This window comes from Falco cherrug, chromosome 6, assembly GCF_023634085.1.
Source record: "Falco cherrug isolate bFalChe1 chromosome 6, bFalChe1.pri, whole genome shotgun sequence".
NCBI classification, from domain to species: domain Eukaryota; kingdom Metazoa; phylum Chordata; class Aves; order Falconiformes; family Falconidae; genus Falco; species Falco cherrug.
Window position 1 is genome coordinate 54,674,522 of NC_073702.1, and position 19,197 is coordinate 54,693,718.

The window sequence follows — 19,197 nt, forward strand, 5'->3', positions numbered from 1 at the left end:
CTCCTGCAGCCCGTGCCCTCGGCTTTGGGCAGGAATGTGGCTGTGCTGAGATTTCACAAATTCTGGCTTGTTTTCCTGCTGTGACCTGGGCTTGCCTTGAACTGCATTACTACAGCCATGCCACACCTGAATCATTATTTGCAGATCTGGCAGGTGATGTGTTTCTTCAGCTGCAGCACAGCGGTGACTTCGCCATGACTTCTCTGCCAGTGGTGTAAGGCAGAATTGCTCAATGCTGGCAGCTCTCTTGCCTTTGACACTTGTGAGACTTTCCAGGCAGGGTGATTGCATCCCCAGGTGTTGGCTTTCTGCCACTCTGGGGAATTCCCAGGTTTCATGCAAGACTTTCCCTTTTAAGGCCCCCATCTTTGCTTGCCCCTGACATCTCCTTGGGTGACTTGGTTGCTCCAGCCATGGGTCTTCCTAAAGCCTATGCCTCTGCTGTGCTTTTGGTGCTGCCTGCTCTGGAAGCCTGTGACCTGGACAGCTGCGTTGCAGCCGTCATACGAGTACAGCATGGTCTTAGAATCATAGAATCACTGAAGTGCCAGTTTCTCCTGAGGAGGCCTTGATGACGATAGGGAAAAATATGGCAATTTTGGAAGCAGCCTTCAAAGAAGTAGCCAGACATGTATTATGACCTCCTTAGAGACTTCATTTTGGTAAACTGACCATTTATTCCTTTTCTTAATAGCATTTTTGGGCTTTGCACGTTGGTACCAGGGTGCCCATATCATTGTGACTCCTGAAGATGGCATTTATGGCTAGGTCTTCACAAGGGAAACAATATATCCTTATCTTGAGGATATCCCAGAGCCACAGGTGGACTGGATTCCATGTGCTGATCCTGGAAGATACTGTCCCTACTGTGCATGGGGGAACAATCTGATGGGAAAGACAGCTGCCTTTAGGAGTGGTGGTTGATAGTTTTAAATGTCTTCAAACAACTGCTGTGAAATGAAGGCAGGTTAGGCATCATGTAGTTGCCATTAAATAGCTTCAGTTGACATCTTTTTTTTCTGTCATTTTTGCTTGCTGTAATTCTTTTTATTTTAGTTAGTATACTTGTAAAGTTTGAGATTTATTTAAAAGAAAAACAAAAACTTAACAGAATCCACATCTTAGTAATGCGTTGTAGAAAAATAAGATATGTGAATATTAAGAATATTTGTGGGTAAGATACCAGCTTCTACTGAAAGGATATGCTGCACAATTTCAAATCTGTCTTTTTGATTCATGAAATGCTAATCTTTTTATTCTGTTACTTTCCTTAATAAACTGTACCATTTTTTGAAGCTGGAATACTTCATGAAAGATAACAAAATGCACCATGGAAGAAACAAATCCTAAGCTACCTCAGCACAGCAGCCAAATCAAGAGCTGAAGCAGAACAGCTGAGATTAGCCCATGTGTCGGTGTAACATCAACGCTGTGCCACAGGCCGGCAGCAGAAGGAAGACTTGAAGGTGCAAAGATTCACTTTCACTGCAGGGAAAGCCCTGTATTCCTCAGTTAATGGGAAGTGAAGCCAGGGTTTCAGCACACGAAGCTTTGAAGCGCAAAACCGCTGCCTTCTGTTGAATAACAGAAAGTGACAGTCTTGTATTAGATATGACTAATTTACAGCTATCATCCTTGTGATCTGTAGTCTTAGTGTTGGCATTTTTATGGGTTGACTGGTTTTGATATTTTACTTCCTTTCTTCCTTCCCTGCTGTTGAGGTTTGCTCCCTCACTTGTGCTGGTAAGACTGAGCTGTCTGGCAAGGGGTAACTCCATCTGTGTGATTGTGAATCTGAGAGATAAGAAGCCACGTAATTCCAGTGATCCAAGGTGCCCGAGTGATGGTCACTAGCGGTACAACACCAACGTTGTCTTTGGCTCAGAAGGGAAACTGGTGGCTTGTTACCCACAGTGTTCGGGGAGCACGTGATCCTCGGGTGATTAAAGATGTGAGAGACAAGCTGCTTCCCAGGCTTAAATGTATTTGCACGTAGAGTCAGGTGTCAGAGGGCAGTTGAAAGCCACTGCCTCAAGATATCTTTGTTACTGCTATTCTGAATTCAATAGCAAGCACTTAAATTAATTACAACTCAATAATGCCTCTATTTTTACTGCTTCTCAATAGGAAGCAGCACATGAGATTTTAAAACATGAATGTCCAAAACTTGCTAATACAAATCCCCTTCACTATAGATCAGAACCATGGATATTTGTGCTTGACTCCTCTTGCAGTGGTATCAATTGTCCTTTTCAAAATTAAGATATAGCATATTCACAAAACATATTCTCCATTAATTGTATTTAAGTGAATGAGTATTATATTAGTCTGATTTAAATGGTTTGATTTCTTTTCTAATCTTTTTTTTTTCCTTTCCATGAGCAGTACAACCTTTTTGTGACAGTTTAATTGCCCTAAGGATCCAGAATTTGTAACTATCAATACTTCCTTTGGCTATGTTGGCATTTTCACTCGTGCAGATATCTGACATTCTGTCTTGACCCAGCTGTGGTCTTGGCAAGCAGATTTCAGGCTGACTCGGTGCTGTTCCCAACTGCTTGGGGTAACACTCTTCCACTGGTGTCAGCTGTCCAGTTTCACTCAGCCCATGGGAATGAGCGTCAACTTTCTTTCAGCAAATACACTCAGCTCCACTTTAGTTATGGCAGATAATGTAATATTGCTCTAATTGATCTTGTTTGTATGGGCAACATTTATATCTATGTAGTGCAATTGACCTGAGCAGAAATTCCCATCAGCTTTAGGTGTGCATGCGTGTCAACAGGACTAGGACAAGAGAACTTGTACAGGTAAGAAGAAAATTAAAATGTGATGTATAAGAACTCAGAAGCTCTTAAGTTGACTAGAACACCTTTAGTTACTTGTTAAATGGTCGGTCCTGGGAGTTTACCCATGTGATCCTTAATCTGACCCCGCTGTAGATGGATGTTTTGGTCATGTGAAGGCCCAGACTTTTTCTTCTCCACTAGGTGGAAACCTAACTCTGAGAAACGCGGCGAGCCCTGCAAACATCGCCTTTGGATGGGAGACCTTGTGCCTTCATTGCAGGCTCTGGTTCCACTGTGTATTTCCCCTGAGCAGAGGCTAGAAGTCAAGCACAAGTGTTTTGGGCATGTGCTTGCAGAAGTGAGAGAAACTTCCTGGTGTGGCTCAAATGTAGCCCTAAACTTTGCCTTCTGAATAAAAGCAGATATGGGCCGTTCCTTTAGTTCTCAGTCATGGATGACCCTGTGTTGTACAATCCATATTCTTTATGAATAGATTTTAATCTGGGCTTTAAAGGTTTATGTATTTATGTAAAGAGCTTGTGTAAAGATGTGACTTTTTGTAATATCTTTCCCTTATAGATTTTTTTGACTTGACAGTGTTACCGTTCATTTTAATCAGAAATACTGATTGCTAATGCAGCTAAACCCAATGAGGAACTTGGTCACTTCAGCTACTTAAATCACATATAATGGCATATAATTATTACAGTAATCTTGTCACTGACAAGACATTGAAACATCAGAGTTTGGTCTACTTTCTATTGCTTTCAAAAAGCATCAAGTTAGCTTGTAGTCTGTGAAGGTGTAGTTTTAAAACAATCTGGTAAACATTAGACTAAAATTTGGCACATGTTTAATTAGCGAAGATTGCTTACTTGTCCCATATACTTGCTTTCAAATTAAAAGTTTTCTGGTGTCATGTTTGCAGGGAATGGTATTTAGGCCCCAGGTGGTCCAAGAGCGTATTATTACAATACAGAAATGGAAAATGGTCACCTTTTGGTGACAGAACTGAGTTCACACCCACGTCTCTCTCCTGACTATCCTGCTGATGTTTACTGGAAATTGTATGCCAGCAGAATCGAACAGCTTCCATTAAACAACCACTATTTCAGTGGGGTCATTTACGATGGTATCTTCTCCTTTATGGAGCTCACCGAACCCGAGGGAAATTGTGCCATTTGCCAGCAGGACCTCTGTTGCCATCTCAGTTACAAGATGGCAGAGAAGTGGAAAGATGACATTTATGTTCTGGGTGCCTTTGATGGGCTACATGTTGTTGAGGGAAAGTATTATTTGTAGGTAAAGGTTTTCTGTTCTTATTTGTACAGTGGGAAGGCTGCAGTACTCTCTTTGCAGCCCATTTGCATTTGTCTCATTATTGACTGACATTTTTGACCCCTTTGAAAACATTTGTTTTCTTCATGATGCATTTATGCATTTTGAGTTCATTAGGGGTGTTGATTCTGCTTTTCTCTCTCTGTTATGAATGATGAAAATGAAGACCTTGCATTGACTCTGTTCTATAACACTTCAGAGAGGTTTCCATATATGTGTACAAAAGGGAAGGAAGATTGTAGAGTTCTCCCTGTGTCCTTAGGGATGCTCTTGTCACAACAGAGAGCAGTTTTCTGCTCGGTGGTATTTACCATTGTGTTGATGTGATTCTCTAACATGCAGTTATCTAAAAAATATTGAGAAACTAAATGTGTTTCTATAACATTTGTATCCACATGGCTTGTCAGTGTTTTGGTTTTTTTTACTATTCTTTTAGATTTTGCTGTCAGGCTTTTTTTTAATGTTCTAGATCTTTTTATCTTTTCTCTATATCTTTATAGAGTATTCTCACTAGAGCAGGCAAATAAATATTGATTCAGTTCTTTAGGAAACTCAGCCAGAGCTGAAGTAACTTCCCTAGGTCACAAACTGTTCTACATCTATGACTACATGCATATGCATTATACATGAAGACACACATAAACAGCATGTATACACACAGACACAGGGGTCTTCTGCAGTGCTGGCAAAGAACTGCCTTTTTGCAAAGTTTCAAGTGCCACCCACAGATCCTCTTGTCCTAAATAAATAAGATGTATTGGATCATTTCTTCACCGTGACAGCTTTTCTTACAATCAGACCTAGCTCTTGATTGCTGAAAGCTTAGCGGTGTTTTGCCTTTCTGTATCCTCCTCCCTGCAGATATGCACGCTGCTCAAGTGCAAGAGCACGGACCGGAACACATGCGGGCAGCCCGTGGAGACGGCTCAGACCAAGTTTGAGATGTTCTCCCTCAGCGGCACGTTTGGCACCAATTACGTCTTTCCAGAAGTCTTGTACAGCGGGGTGCAGCTGGCCCCTGGGGAGTTTGAGGTAATGGGACACCTTGTGATTTGTCAGACTTGTAACACAAATGGTCCAAAAGCCACTACAAGACACAGGGCAACTTGGTAGCTACCAGTGTCCTCTGTTTCAGTAACTGGCTTGAGTTCAAGGGAGCTTTGTTTCTGCCTGATATTCCTGGTTTCATTTGTACAGCAGGCCCATTTTTCCGATTCTCTTCTTCCCTGTTCCCACAAGTGCCCTAGAACCAGATCTTGCTCAAAACAGAAGTGCAGTTTTTCACAGACTTTGTGGTAGCTCCAAGTGAGCTACTGAATCTCTCCACTAGGTGAACATTAAGGAATATATTATTTTGTGTTTGTCATACAATTGTACTGCTTTGCTGATGTTCCTGTTTATTTTACTTTTCCATAATGAGGTACTAACTGATGGACATTTGGTAAGCTGGACTTCAAAGCCAGTTTTGAGTGTAACACTCTTTGGGAGGTGGTATGAAACAGACCCTTCACACACACAGCAAGCTTCACCATGATTTCACTGCAGATCCTTTAAGATCTCATCTGCTTGTTTCTGTAATGCTAATTAATCATATTGTTAATTAATGTTAATATCCATAATTATAATGGCATTCTATTTCTCAAGTTGCCTTATCTAACAGCATAATCAGTGCACATGGGTTTGTTGACTTGATTTTGCAGAAAAAATGAACTACTCCGCTGGGCAGTTCTGTATGGGTTTTTACATGACACAGTTGGTCGTCATAGGCTTGACCTTGACACTGGGAGATAATAGAAAGAAATTCCTTTGACTTCAGTGGTGTAGCGTTCAGGCACATGGCAGTGGGTTGTGGCCCAATAACAACTGATTTTTAATACTTTGAAGAAATTTTTGGTGGACACACACTCGCACACACACACTTACTTATCTTTTACTTTCAAAAAGAAAACAAGCCTCAAAACACCATTGCTTAAACAAAACAGTTACTCATAGCACACAATGTAACAAGTTGTAGTTGGAGGAGTCTACTTGAATCTTTCTGGCCACGGTTTCGAGGCTTGGAAAATCTCCCTTCCACAAAACTATTGATAACTTTATCACCTTTTTCAAGCAGTCAGGTGGGTCCATATAAAAAATTCTCAAAATAAGCGATTTTGCAGGTGCATATCTGTCTTCCTGTTAAATGGTTGCTTGTGCTGGTGCGAGGGAGAGTCAGGACTGTGCAGGCAGGTGTTTGGAAAGGCTACTGAACAGCTTGAACAGATGGAACACACTGGCGTGTGTGTGGGTGCAGACCCTGTGGACTGTACTTTCTGAGCAAGCGGACTGGTTTATTTTGCATGGCGCAGCCAAGATTTCTATGCAGTTAATTCTGTTGCTTGTTCTGCAGGCTTGTATTGAAAGAAAAACTTTGTTCACATTTAATCTGGCCAACATAATAAAAAACCAGACTTGCAGGATGCAAAATACATTGATTTTGAAGAAAGTGAATGTTGGAAAAACAAGGTTTTAGTCTGTAAGTGTATTAAATCATAACTATCTACAATTCATATAATAGAAGTAATGGAAAATGCTCATTTGTGGAGAAAAATTACAGTATTTCTACATTTTTGTCTGTGCTCCAGGGCATGGTGTCCTGTTACAGCTAAGTAATGTACTATGTGTTGTTGCTACAAATGGGCGGCTTCTGATTTCCTCACCCCTGCCGGCAGTCCCCTTTGCAGTGATTGCCTGGTTGCAGATGTGACCCTGCGTGGGCTTCTCCGTGGCGCGACTAACCCTTCGCTGAAGGAACAGCCTTCCATGCAGCCTTTTAGCACAAGGAAAGGAACAAGACCGCAATATAAAGTCTAACCTTTACAGCTGAGCTGATTGCACCCTGTTTCACAACAGTAAGTCCTCAGATTGCCACCATTATCGGGCAGCAGCAGAGACTGGGACGAGTGAAATACAGGGGTGGGGAGGGTGGACTGGGAGGATGGAGGCATGAAAAGTAAAGGGAAAGCAGCATGAGCTTTAGGATAAACTTCCTCTTCCTCTTACATTGCCTGCAGCCCTGGTCCACTGTAGTTTTGTTAAGTTTTATTCCGTGGGTTTGTTTGCATGTTTGACTGGCATTAGTTCCTTGTTCTTGAGTGAACTCCCAGCTCTGCAGGCAGTAGCAGTGGTGCCTGCTGATAGAGGCAGTCAGGGATGCCTCCATCCCTGTGGACTACAGACCGCCCCCCCCCCCCCCCGTCCTGGCAGTATGACTTGAACTTTGCTGGGCAGTACCCCAGCCCCGCACTTGTAACTTTTTCCACTCAGCCCTGCCAGGGTAGTTACCTTTCTGGGCTGACTGTTGCCCCAGCTGTTGCTAAACAAGGGAGCATTTACTGCTTCCTCCTTCAGACTTACATCCGGTCGTGGTTAATGTGACTCAGTCCATATTTCATTTGGTAAGAAAAACAGGGGGGAAGGGAGAAGGCTTCCAAGCTACATTACTTAAATTATTGCTGCAATCTCTATTGCAGCCTTTTAGAGGCTCGTATTTAAGGGTCCTGAATGAGCATGCTGTATCTAGTAATGGATGTAAAGAAGTCATTAGAGGTGAAAGTCACCAGATGCAAATTGATGTTTTTAATGGTTGAAACCCTCGATCAGTGCTACTTTTGCTGGGAACTCTCTGGTCCTTGCATTCACCTGCATTTCAGTCTTCTCTGAGACAGCTTTGCTGTACCTGAAGGCATGCAGCCTGTTCCGCTTCCCACTTTTCAGAAAACCTTTTCAAATGAGAATACTGCAACTGCTATAAAGTAAAAAAAATGGAAAATGTCATAGCAAAAAATGCATGTGAACTGAATTGAAGATTAAAAATTAAGGCCTGTCAATACACAGCATGGTCCTGGGGACAGGGGAGGTGAACAGAGGAGTAGGCTTGCCACCGCACCTCGTGAACTAGCCTGCTATTCTGCTTCAGGCTAGCAGCAGCCAGGCAATGAGGTACTTACCAGCCTGACTTCAAAGGAAAACATTCCCTCCAGATGCATATTTTCTGGTGGAAGGCTGTTAGAAAGTGATGTACAGCTAGACAAAAGTGACTAGGAGAGCCACTGGAATAAATGCAAGGGACAGTTCTGTTGCTGGAATTTTCAGTATATTACACCTAAGTACAGTGAGATGCTAATGTGATGACTTTGATCTAAAGAAATCCAGGGAAGCAAGCTGCACATACTGACAGGAACTGCATAGGAACTGGGGAATATGAAGACACTAGACCAAAGCAGTTTTTAAGACCCTCAAGTTTTACCACTCAAACTTCACAGAAGACTAGCTCCAGGGGTGACATATCCACCTTTCACCTGTGTATCACAGTTGAGCCAACATAGATAGTTGTCTATTACAACATAGATAGCAAGTCTATTGCAATTAATGATGGAGAAAAGTGTAAGAAGAAAAACTGGACCGTTCTTTCTAGCCATGTGGTTAATGATTTATTTTTATATTGGTGCAATTAGTCTTGGCATTGCCCAGTTTCTTAGCCTCGTTCAGTTGCAACATCCTTACTGTTTACTGTTACACTTTCCCGTATGTCACCAGGGATGCTTGATTCCAAGGTAATGTTTTAACAGACTAGCACTTCCTCCCTCCTTCAAAGTTACATTTTGTCCCTCTTTTCTTTTCTATGCATGCTCCTTTTGCACTGTTTGTCCGTGACTCAGACCATTTTAGGAGCTGTGAGGCACCAGCCATGCTCCCGTCCCAGCCTCTCCTGCACGCTGCAGTGCTTGCACTCGCAGCCCTTCAGGCCCTTGCCTCCGACACCTTCATTGCAGCCGTCTATGAGCACGCGGTCATCCTGCCAGATGCCACTGATGAGCCTGTTTCTCCCGACGAAGCTTTGGCCCTGATGAACAGAAACATGGATGTCTTGGAAGGAGCCATCAAGGAAGCCACCCAGCAGGTACTAGGTGTATTGTGAGCGTTGCTAATGTTTTCTTCTCCCACTGTCCCTCCTGGTTATCTGCTGATGGGTGAATTCTTAACGGAGCCTGTTGTGTCAGGGCGCCCACATCATTGTGACTCCTGAAGATGGCATTTACGGCTGGCTTTTCACGAGAGAAACCATCTACCCCTACCTGGAGGATATCCCTGATCCAGCGGTGAACTGGATTCCTTGCACCGACCCCACAAGGTGATTTCTTCTGCAGTGATTGATGTGGTTCCAAGCCAGTGTCTCATGCAGTCATGAGCTGCTCCCAGTAAATGCCTAAGGACTGCTAATGCTTTTGACATGACAGTAAGTTTCAATTAAAGTTACATATGAAGATAAATCACATGCTAAAATATATAACATGTCCCTGACTAATTGACAAGGGAACCCTGTTAATAAAAACAACTTGGTTTTTGAATTAGACACTCAAAAGAGAAATTCAAACAATATACAAATTTGGGTTACTGAATGTAGAGGAAACATCTTTTTTTGCACTTGGAAAAGCTTTGGTGCCAGAATATGCTTCTTCTCATTCTGCTTTCAGGTTTTTTCACTCTATTTTGAATAGAACTGATTGTAAATTTTTAATGCTAGTTTTTATTTGTTTTGTTGGTTTGTTTGTGTTTTTACAAATGCAATGTTCAAACAAAAGCACACATACCGTTTTTGTTGACAGCCAAGAACTAGTTTCTGAGTGGCTAATAACAGAGGTGATGAGGTCAGTAGTCAAAATCCAAACTTTTCAGTGATACAGACCCAGAAACTTTTAATCTTAGTTTTTCACAGTTAAGATAGGATGAAGTAGGAATTGCTAAAGTCTCTGTGCTGTAGAACATGACCTGTCATTCAAGCATCATATTCCAGCAGGGACAAGCTAACCTATAATTGAGTGCTGGACTTCAGATCCATACAGCATGCAGTAAGTGCTCAGCCATGGCACTACAGCTGTGGTCTGCCTTTTTCACCACAGCTTGCTGCACCTGCCCGACAGTGATGTGCTTACTGCATGTTACTACATCTGCAAGGATGTAATTCCTCAACGGTCCCAAGGGGAGGATTCACAATGGGGAGAAGTGCAGGATGTGCAACTTTTTACTGAGACAAAAGCAGCTGAAATATACAGTCAGTGAATGGGGGGTGTGGGGTGGCAGCATGTCTAAGCAGGTCTTTATTCCAGTTAGTTTTTGTGAAGGTGATCTATGTGTCTCTTCACTGTTCTAAATCAGCATTTTCATTAGCCGGCTTGTGGGAACATAATGTCTGCCATCACAGCCTGGGATCACCTATTCCTTGGTGCTATATGTGTATTTTGCATGATGGCCCTCCTCTATGGCCCATGCACACATTGCAAAGCCATATGCATCACCACCTTACAGGAGGGGTATGTCTGCTCTCTTTCAGGCCTGGTATGGGTGCCTCAGAGGTGCTGCCAGTTTATGGCACGTGGCCTGTCACTTCTTGAACTGAGTATCCCACTATTGTTCATGCCATGGCTAGGGGACTGTGTGCACCCATCCGTGGGAGGAAATTAATTGCCTTGACTGCATAAGCTGTACTATTCCACAGCTCAACGCTGCTTGGTGTGTCGAGAGCCCAGAGCTATATACCTCAGGTGCTGTTATGCCAGACGCTAAGGTGTTCTCCGGTGTGACACCAAGTTATTCTTTTCCTCTGCCCAGCAATTCCTCTCCTTCCCTTTCCCAGCCCTAGGGTTATCTGCTTGCTGCAGAGCGTGTTCTGGGTGCGGAGGGGTGCTGGCGGGCAGCCCAGGGGCAGCATGGCCCTCTGACACCAATGGGAGGGCTCCAGGACCTACCCCAAGGTGCAGGAAGCAACCTGAGAGAGTGCTGCAGCAACTTTGTGTATCTGCCCGCCCTGCTGTGACTGCAGCATCGGAGGTGCTGCCCATGTGCCCTCAGCACTCTGGTGATGGACACCACTGGCGGTACAGATATTTACAGATATATATACATATATTTATATATAAACAGATATACAGATATAGGGTTTATTTGTTTGTTTTTTCTTTTCCCTAAAATGCATTAGATTTGGTCCAGCACCAGTGCAGGAACGCCTCAGCTGCATGGCCAGGAATAACTCCATCTATGTGGCTGCAAACATTGGGGACAAGAAGCCGTGTAACTCCAGCGATCCTGGCTGCCCAAGTGATCGTCGCTATCAGTACAATACTGATGTCGTCTTTGACCCAGAGGGGAAACTAGTGGCTCGTTACCACAAGGTAAAGTGGCCTTGGAAAGTCAGGAGCTATTTTTCCACAACTTCTAAATTGTGTCAGTTTGGCAAGAGAATTATGTGCCAGTCATTGTCCCACAGCAGATTTTTGCTTCTGTTTATAATTTAAAAGAATCTCTCTCTTGCTGTGAAGTGTTGACTCCAAATTTGCATTTGCTGTCATGTTTCTCAAAACAAGACTAGAATGAAAAATGATTTCTCAGGTCCAGTTTAGTGGCTTATGTGTTTGGTTGACTTTCTCAGCTTGTTAACACCCTATTACTGGAAATCCTGCTGCTTAAGCAGCTTTAGGTTTCAGTGCCAAGTTTTCAAGAGACTAGCCCTTCCCATTCCAGGATTTTAAAATGTTCATCTGCATCTTATCTTAGGTGAGTAGTCTGATTCAAGGAAGACAGGCTCTTTCCTATATTTTTTTCCCGATTATGATTCAGCACAGTTTTTGCATAGCAGGATTTATCATGGAAAAAACCCATGGACCTAAGTCAGGTGTAAAAAGAGATGAGAGCATTGAAACATTTGCACCCAATGAAAGTATCTTCTTTCAGTTTTATGTGCCTACCTGCAAACTTTGTTAAAGTTGTTTGGCGGCCATGTGCCAGATACCATGCCTATGTGGCCAGACTGAAGTCAGTTGTTTATTTAATGTTCTTCAGGCCCAGGATTTCACCTGGTTCTTCCCAGATTATGCCAAGATACTTCTTTGTGAGCAGACCGAGTGAGGGGGACACTAATAGGCTGGTCCCTTGTGTGCCAGCCTGGCATGGCCCAGGGGTTGAGTTACAAGTTCAGTAAACTTGAACCTCTTTCCTGGCTCGGTGCACATGTTTATTGTCCAGGCCACCTGGAGATTAAAGAATTCTTTTAGTAAACATGAAAGTGAAGGAAGAAGGAAAATGCTGGAAAGCTGAGAATGTTGCAAACTTAGATTATTCTCTTTGCTGAGATCATCTACCTTTCCCCCATCACCACAGCCTTTGTTTTCCTCTCTGCTTTGCAGTCTCCCAGTACTGTCTTGTGCTTCCTGCTGGTGCTTCGTGCTTCCGGTCCTGTACGTCTCCAACCAAGGTTGCCAATCCTGTCTCTTGGCACCAGATCCTCCGTGCTCCTCTTCCATTACTTCTCTTCTGTGTGTCTTTCAGGTCACCAGAATTATAATCTAGGTGGGGAGAGTGGAGATGATATTTTTATGGGGGTTGCAGGTGGCTGTCACTAACAAACCTGCAGATAGCTGGTGGCTTTCCTAGCTATATGCCAGGACAATATGTCTCCCGATAGCCACCTTTTGGGCACTACGCTGATCATAACAATTTTAGCCTGACTTCCCACATGTGAAGGCTTCAAACACAGGTCAAAATACTTCTCCAGTCATTCTGAACAGTTTTAGGGAGTAACTCCAGGATATTCCAGTGCCTTTAACTGGTTTCTCTTTTTTTCCTTCCCCTACAGTATAACCTCTTTATGTCAGAAACTCAGTTTAATTACCCCAAAGAGCCAGAAGCCATCACCTTTGAGACCCCCTTTGGGAAGTTTGGCATTTTCACTTGCTTCGACATCCTTTTCCGTGAGCCTGCCGTGGTCCTGGTGAGTGAGTTGCAGGTGGACACCGTGCTCTTCCCGACAGCTTGGATGAACGTCCTGCCGTTTCTGACTGCAGTTGAGTTTCACTCTGCCTGGGCTATGGGCATGGGTGTCAATTTACTTTCAGCAAATACTCACAACATCAGCTTGGCAATGACAGGTAATTAATTCTTACTCTGACTGAAAAATATTTTCTGAAAAAAACTGAAAAATAACCATGAATCTTTATTCCCTGTTCTGCAACGTGATTTTGCAGAGGAATACGATGTGTTTATCTGCAAGGTGAAGAGTCTAGTTACCAAATTTTAAACCCAACAAAACCTGTTCCTACTGGTGCCATACAAGGCACAGCAAAACTTGTGGTGTTTTCCTTTCTTCACTCTAGCTTCTTAGGATTTTCTTTTGTTTCTTTTAATGCCTCTAAACAACTAGTAAGTTACTACCCCTCATACCTGAGTAGAAACTTCTGAAACTTAGGCTCTTTTCCTCTCCACCTCTAAGTCCGTGACTGAATGCCACACTGTAAATATACTTGTAAATTGCATACATGTCTCCATTTATTCTAGTCGAATGAAAGACTTAGTTGTAGCTATATTTGACACAGTTGTGTTAAAAAAACAAATTTTCAGACCTGTTTCACTAACATTGCTAAGAAGCCTGAGTTTTATAAGAGCATAGCACTGATTTTCTAGAGCTTAGCTCATGGTATAATATATTTCAGCTAGACCAGTATCTTCACTGAGCTGTGAAACCACAGTATTGGCTTGAGGCTTCTCATTTGAAATGACTGACAGGCCACTGCTTGTTGTCCATTTTAGGTGGCTTTTCAGCAGTGATGGGTATGACAGATCTTTGATTTCCCTCTGTTGCTTGGCGCTGGTCAGGCGTGAATTCCCTATGTAGGGGCAAGTCCTCAGCCAGTGTGAAATGGGGCTGGACAGCTGTTATCTCCTGTGTTCACCAGAATGGTCCTGTGATACTTGCCTGTGTTGTGTTTTGGATGGTCTCAATTGGTAAATGGTCCTTTTACATTGAGTAGCCGAGAAGAAAGGAATTCTTAACTGACTCTGTTGTGTACAGGAGAAAAGAGAACTGGGGACACCATAAACACAACCATAACATAACATCCTCTGCCTTTGGCTATACTGAGCAAACCTCACGCAGGGAAATAAATGCTATCTTTTGCCAAAACATGAGCTCTGTGTAGTGCGTTGCTAACGATCACCTTTGGTGAGACTAAAATTTCTGTAACATTTATAAAATAGTGGATAAGCTAGCAGTAGGGACAATTAAAAGCACAATATGAATTTTTTTAATTCTTTTTGGACTGACTATTGTACTCTCCTCAGGGAGTGGTATTTATGCACCAGACGGAGCCAGAACATACTACTACAATATGAAAAGTGGGGATGGTCACCTCCTTATTGCTGAGCTAGATTCGCACCCTCGCCTTTCTCCTGCCTCCTCACCTGCTGTCAGCTGGAGCTCATATGCTTTGAGCGTCAAAAGATTCTCACTGAACGACCGTGATTTCAGTGGACTCATCTTCCATGACCGGTTCACTTTCACTGAGCTCACTAAGCCTGAGGGGAATCTCACCGTTTGCCAGAAAGACCTCTGCTGTCACTTGAGCTACAAGATGGCGGGGAAACGAGAAGATGAAGTTTATGTGCTGGGTGCTTTTGATGGGCTTCATGTTGTTGAAGGACAATACTATTTGCAGGTAATGATTCTTTGGAGGGGGATTACTTATTTTAGGAAACTTTACAGGGAGAAACCTTCAGCTCTGTGTGGGAAAAAGACAGTGACTTTCTCGTATGCTGGAGTCCTGGTGTCCTATTTGTTAGCGATGGGAAGTAGTTGCTGAAACTTCCAAGCCTGCTTACCTTTAAGTCCAACAAATACAGTGGAGAGTATCTAAACCTCTTTTAAGATCCCAGAGTGCACTCACTGCCTTTTTAGGCATGCAATATTGGCTGAATTTAGGTCCTCTTTTGTGATTATCTGCAGTAAGTGTTCTGAATCATCACTGTAATCTTCATCAAACAGTTCCTGTTAAAAAATCAATTTATCATATCTATCTTTATGAGTTGCTTTGATAATTTAGAGTCATAGAGATGTTAACTTTTTGTCATTACCCAAATCATAGCAATGTAATTTACAGAAATTGCATATGACTTCCACAGGAAAAATCCACTCTTCCTCTCTTTCAATCAAATGTTTGAGAAGACAGTGAGTTACATTCTGGTTGAATTTGCTTAAAGCCATATTAGAAAACATTCTTTGCCTTCCTGATTTAGTTATTGTGCCCAGCATGTGTGTGCCAGATTATTCTTTTTTTAGTTACTTCTGTCTGTCGGCGTGGCCTTTGTTTATCAGCTGGTACAGACTCCCGTATATGGGGGGAGGTCTTAGCCAGAAAACAGCTCATCCAATACATTTAAGAAGGCAGCTTGAATAAATTCAGTTCTTGGTGAACTCACTTGAAAAATTTATTTCAGTGATTGTGGAAGCAGCACATCGTCTCTACTAATACTGAATTTTCTAGAGGACAGGAATTTTTACTCTTCCTTTTTCCCTCAGTAGTTTTTTCATTCCCTCAGAACGTGCTGAGAGAATTTTGTTCTTTACTTCTCAGCTTATTTGTATTTCAACACAAAACCATACTTGCTGATGAATAATACTTCTGATGTTTGCAAATATGCTTCTTCTGTCTCCCAATACCTGACACATAGAAAAATTCTATCACCTGACAGCAAAACCAGCCAACATCCTTTGAATCTTCACAGGAGTGTTAGCCCTATTTCATATGTCTTCATGATGTACATAAATATTTATCAGCAGGATAAAAGAGCTCTTACGGACAAAAGGAAAACATTGCCGTTCCTACTTGCCTTTATGTACTGCAGCCACTAACACAAAACTCTAACAAAGGATGCTAACTTCATCACTTAGACATATATTCACCAGGGTTTGCATAGAGGACATCAGATTCAGATTTCCCATGGACTGCCAGGCTGTCAAATGAATTGTCGTTAGCAACGTGTACAAATACCAGTGAGAGAACCTGTGAATACAGTTGAACAACGTACCCATGAGGAGGACTGTGTTTCATGTGTCTAAAATTTCCATTCACAGACTTTTCTTACTAAGACATGTGGGAAAGGAACCTTCAAACAGGAAAACTGGCAATTGGAAGAATTACTGGAAGTGACAGGACTGGGTTTTAGGGATGAAATAAATTGCTCTGGCAGAATTTTACATCAGAAACAGGTTATTTCTAACTACTAAGGCAATGGAGGTCTGGAATACCCCCAGTCAGATCAAGGGGTGAAAAAATAAGCTACAACTAAAAAGAAGTTGCTTAAAGATTATGAAAGAGATCCTGTGATAGTCATGTGCTCTGACACACACTAGCTTTGATGACACAAGACTTTCCTACCAGAGTATTTCTGTCTTCCTAAATATGTTGTTGTCTTCTCCTCCCTGCAGATATGCACGCTGCTCAAGTGCAAGAGCATGGACCGGAACACATGCGGGCAGCCCGTGGAGACGGCTCAGACCAAGTTTGAGATGTTCTCCCTCAGCGGCACGTTTGGCACCAATTACGTCTTTCCAGAAGTCTTGTACAGCGGGGTGCAGCTGGCCCCCAGGGAGTTCGAGGTAATGGGACACCCTGGAGCTGTGTCATGCTAGGTTCTAAGTTCTCCGCAGGTGATGGGATAAATTCTCTCAAAACAGCCAATAGTGAATAATCAAATCTATTAAATACCTTCTAATGAAGTGACTGTTCTCAGTAAGAGATATGTTCTAGGTACCTTCTTCCTATTTTATCACATTTTTCTGAGCTCTTAGCATGTTTGTATGGGTACTGCTCTAATCATGTCCTTCTCTTACCTTTTTCAATTAGGTATTGAATGATGGGTGCTTGATAAGTAAGACAAGACCAACAAGACCAGTTGTCACTGTGACACTTTTTGGACGGTGGTATGAAAAAGATCATCTGAAACAAGACCCACAACCATCAGCTTCCCCATGATATTACCGTAACTGAAGCTGTACACTATTAATGTTGTATCCAAATGAGATACAGCATCCTCTACTACAACAATCCCATCTATGTTTCTTATTTATAGTTTCACAAGCTTCTTATCAATGTACTTAGTTTAGTAATAACACAGCAATATTATTTTATTGCTACCATTTATTGAGAAGTATCTATCTTTATATGATAAAATTAGTAATCTTTTATTAGTGCAAAAAAACAGTTGTAGTTCTCTCTCTGTTTTCTGGATTTTTATTTTTATAGCCCTCAAAAATGCTGTATTGTGGGCCAGAGGATACATTCTTATTAAAATAGCATATTTTATAATTGCAGATTATTATGAGACCAGTAAATAAACAGTGAAAGGTATGATTTGTGGCAGCTCTGTGCAAAAAAGCTCAGCAATGCTTTGCCTCTGATACAACTACTTATGCTGACCTATGCAAGTCTGCTCTTTTACCCCACTTATACAATTTTTTTCTATTTGTGTTGCTTTGGTTTTATTGCCATTATGCCATTTCTCCATGTCATGTGGCACATGTGTTTTTCTGATTGACTGGATACCAAGCAAAAATGAATTCCAAATTAAATATAAGAATAAATGCAGTTTATTATAATACAATATAATAAAGGAAAATAGCATGCCATATGATAAAAGGAAACAGTACTGGTTATTATGCACAATATGATAAAAGCAATAGGAGGGAAGCATCAAATCATTACTGCAAAGCGTTACAGAGACTAAGAAAAGGACACATCACCAATTACCACCTTAACGCCATTCCAGGTCCACACTCTGGCTGCGAAGCCTCACTGCAGCTGGTGCCAGGAGTCTCTTGGTAACTGGGAAAATTCCTACATGTTGCGTCCACCCGTAGGTGAGGCTTCTGCCCAGTCCCAGACCTTGCTCGCCTTTATCCTCAGTGAAAAACAAAAATAGTTTACACACCTAGTGTATGTAAACTTGTAAGTTTAGGCTAAGTGCAGGCATGCAGTATCTCATGATTCATAAGGTTCACACATGCCAGGGACATTGGCAGACACCCAAGCGTGGTGGAGTTACTGACGTGACACAGCTGCACACAATATTTATGTGTGGATGGTCCTGCTCATATCTTGCTTGTTCAGGGGGCTCAGGACAAACACCACCTGCTCGTTAAAGTTGTCCTTGAGCTTCCTGAGCTCACCGTCCAAGTTGAATGATTCCTAATTGAAGACAAATACTTTTTCATAAGCAGTAATCAATTTAATAATTTTCAACACAACATGGCAACACAAAATAGTGCATCATGGAGACTGAGCAAGGACTCCAATCAAAGAACCAACCCTGAAACAAAACCTGCCACCACTTCTTGGTCAGAACCCAACATGAATTATCATTTGATTGAAATCTCTGTTGAAGCAAAACTTCGAACTGAAATATTTTGCTTGCCAGTTCTAAACATCAGCTTGTCAACACCTGCTGGCTGCACTCACTGGATGCTTTTCAGTGCTGAACTGTTTGCAGCCAGTAAAGATATCACTGAGTGGCCTTGTATCATATAGCAGCTCTTCCTCCCATCTTCTTGATTTCTTTCTGGTCATATAACACCAACGTATGTGAAATAAGGCTTTTCCTTTGCTTCTTCATGATAATGCTGGGTGGTGCTGCCCTGCAAATGAATTTGCTGTAGGGATTAGGGGGTTCAGATTTCTACTTAAGACCAGCTACTCCTGGTGAGAAGACACTCTTGACATCTTTGCTTCCTCTTCTCCCCCAGCAACCTGTGCTTTGTTGCTGCTGCCGGACCCTAGTGACCTTCCTTCAGCATATCAGCGTATAAAGATGTGCATGTTTGTGGCTGTGTCTTTAAGAGTAGTCAGAAACTGCTGTTAGTTTAATTTATCTTTCCTTTTCCCCACACTGGCACCATTCCTGGTCTCAGTGCTCTCATGGTGTTGTCAAGATCCTCAGTCCCATGTACCTCTGTTATGGAACTGGTGAGATGCTGGGAGTGCAAATACTATCCCAACTCCAGCACTGATTATGCATGATGTCACCATATGACCTTTTCTGTTTTCAAATGTAAATAGGTACTCACATGTGACATTAGCATCATGTCTAACACAACAATATTTATCAAAAGCCCCAGAGAATGTACTCTGACTCATGGAAGATCAACTTCACTGCTGCGAGAGCTACGCATTCTTAAAACCTTGTTCACTGTTGGGAGTCAGTTACT

At 42.3% G+C, this 19,197-nt stretch overlaps 1 protein-coding gene across 2 annotated transcripts; it reads left to right on the forward strand.

The window, feature by feature from the left end:
* Nucleotides 1-6,838: 6,838 nt before the first annotated feature.
* Nucleotides 6,839-17,637, forward strand: LOC129734113 (pantetheinase-like). Of its 2 annotated transcripts, none has more exons than XM_014282912.3 (8): nucleotides 6,839-7,018; nucleotides 8,828-9,069; nucleotides 9,170-9,300; nucleotides 11,146-11,338; nucleotides 12,799-13,090; nucleotides 14,280-14,653; nucleotides 16,423-16,593; nucleotides 16,841-17,637. In XM_014282912.3, exons 2-8 carry the CDS (start codon nucleotides 8,857-8,859, stop codon nucleotides 16,967-16,969), a joined length of 1,503 nt encoding a protein of 500 aa, XP_014138387.2. In that variant the 5' UTR covers nucleotides 6,839-7,018; nucleotides 8,828-8,856; the 3' UTR covers nucleotides 16,970-17,637. The 2 variants fall into 2 exon arrangements, with proteins under 2 accessions (XP_014138387.2, XP_027665961.2); XM_027810160.2 differs by having other exon boundaries at nucleotides 8,838-9,069.
* Nucleotides 17,638-19,197: the final 1,560 nt, after the last annotated feature.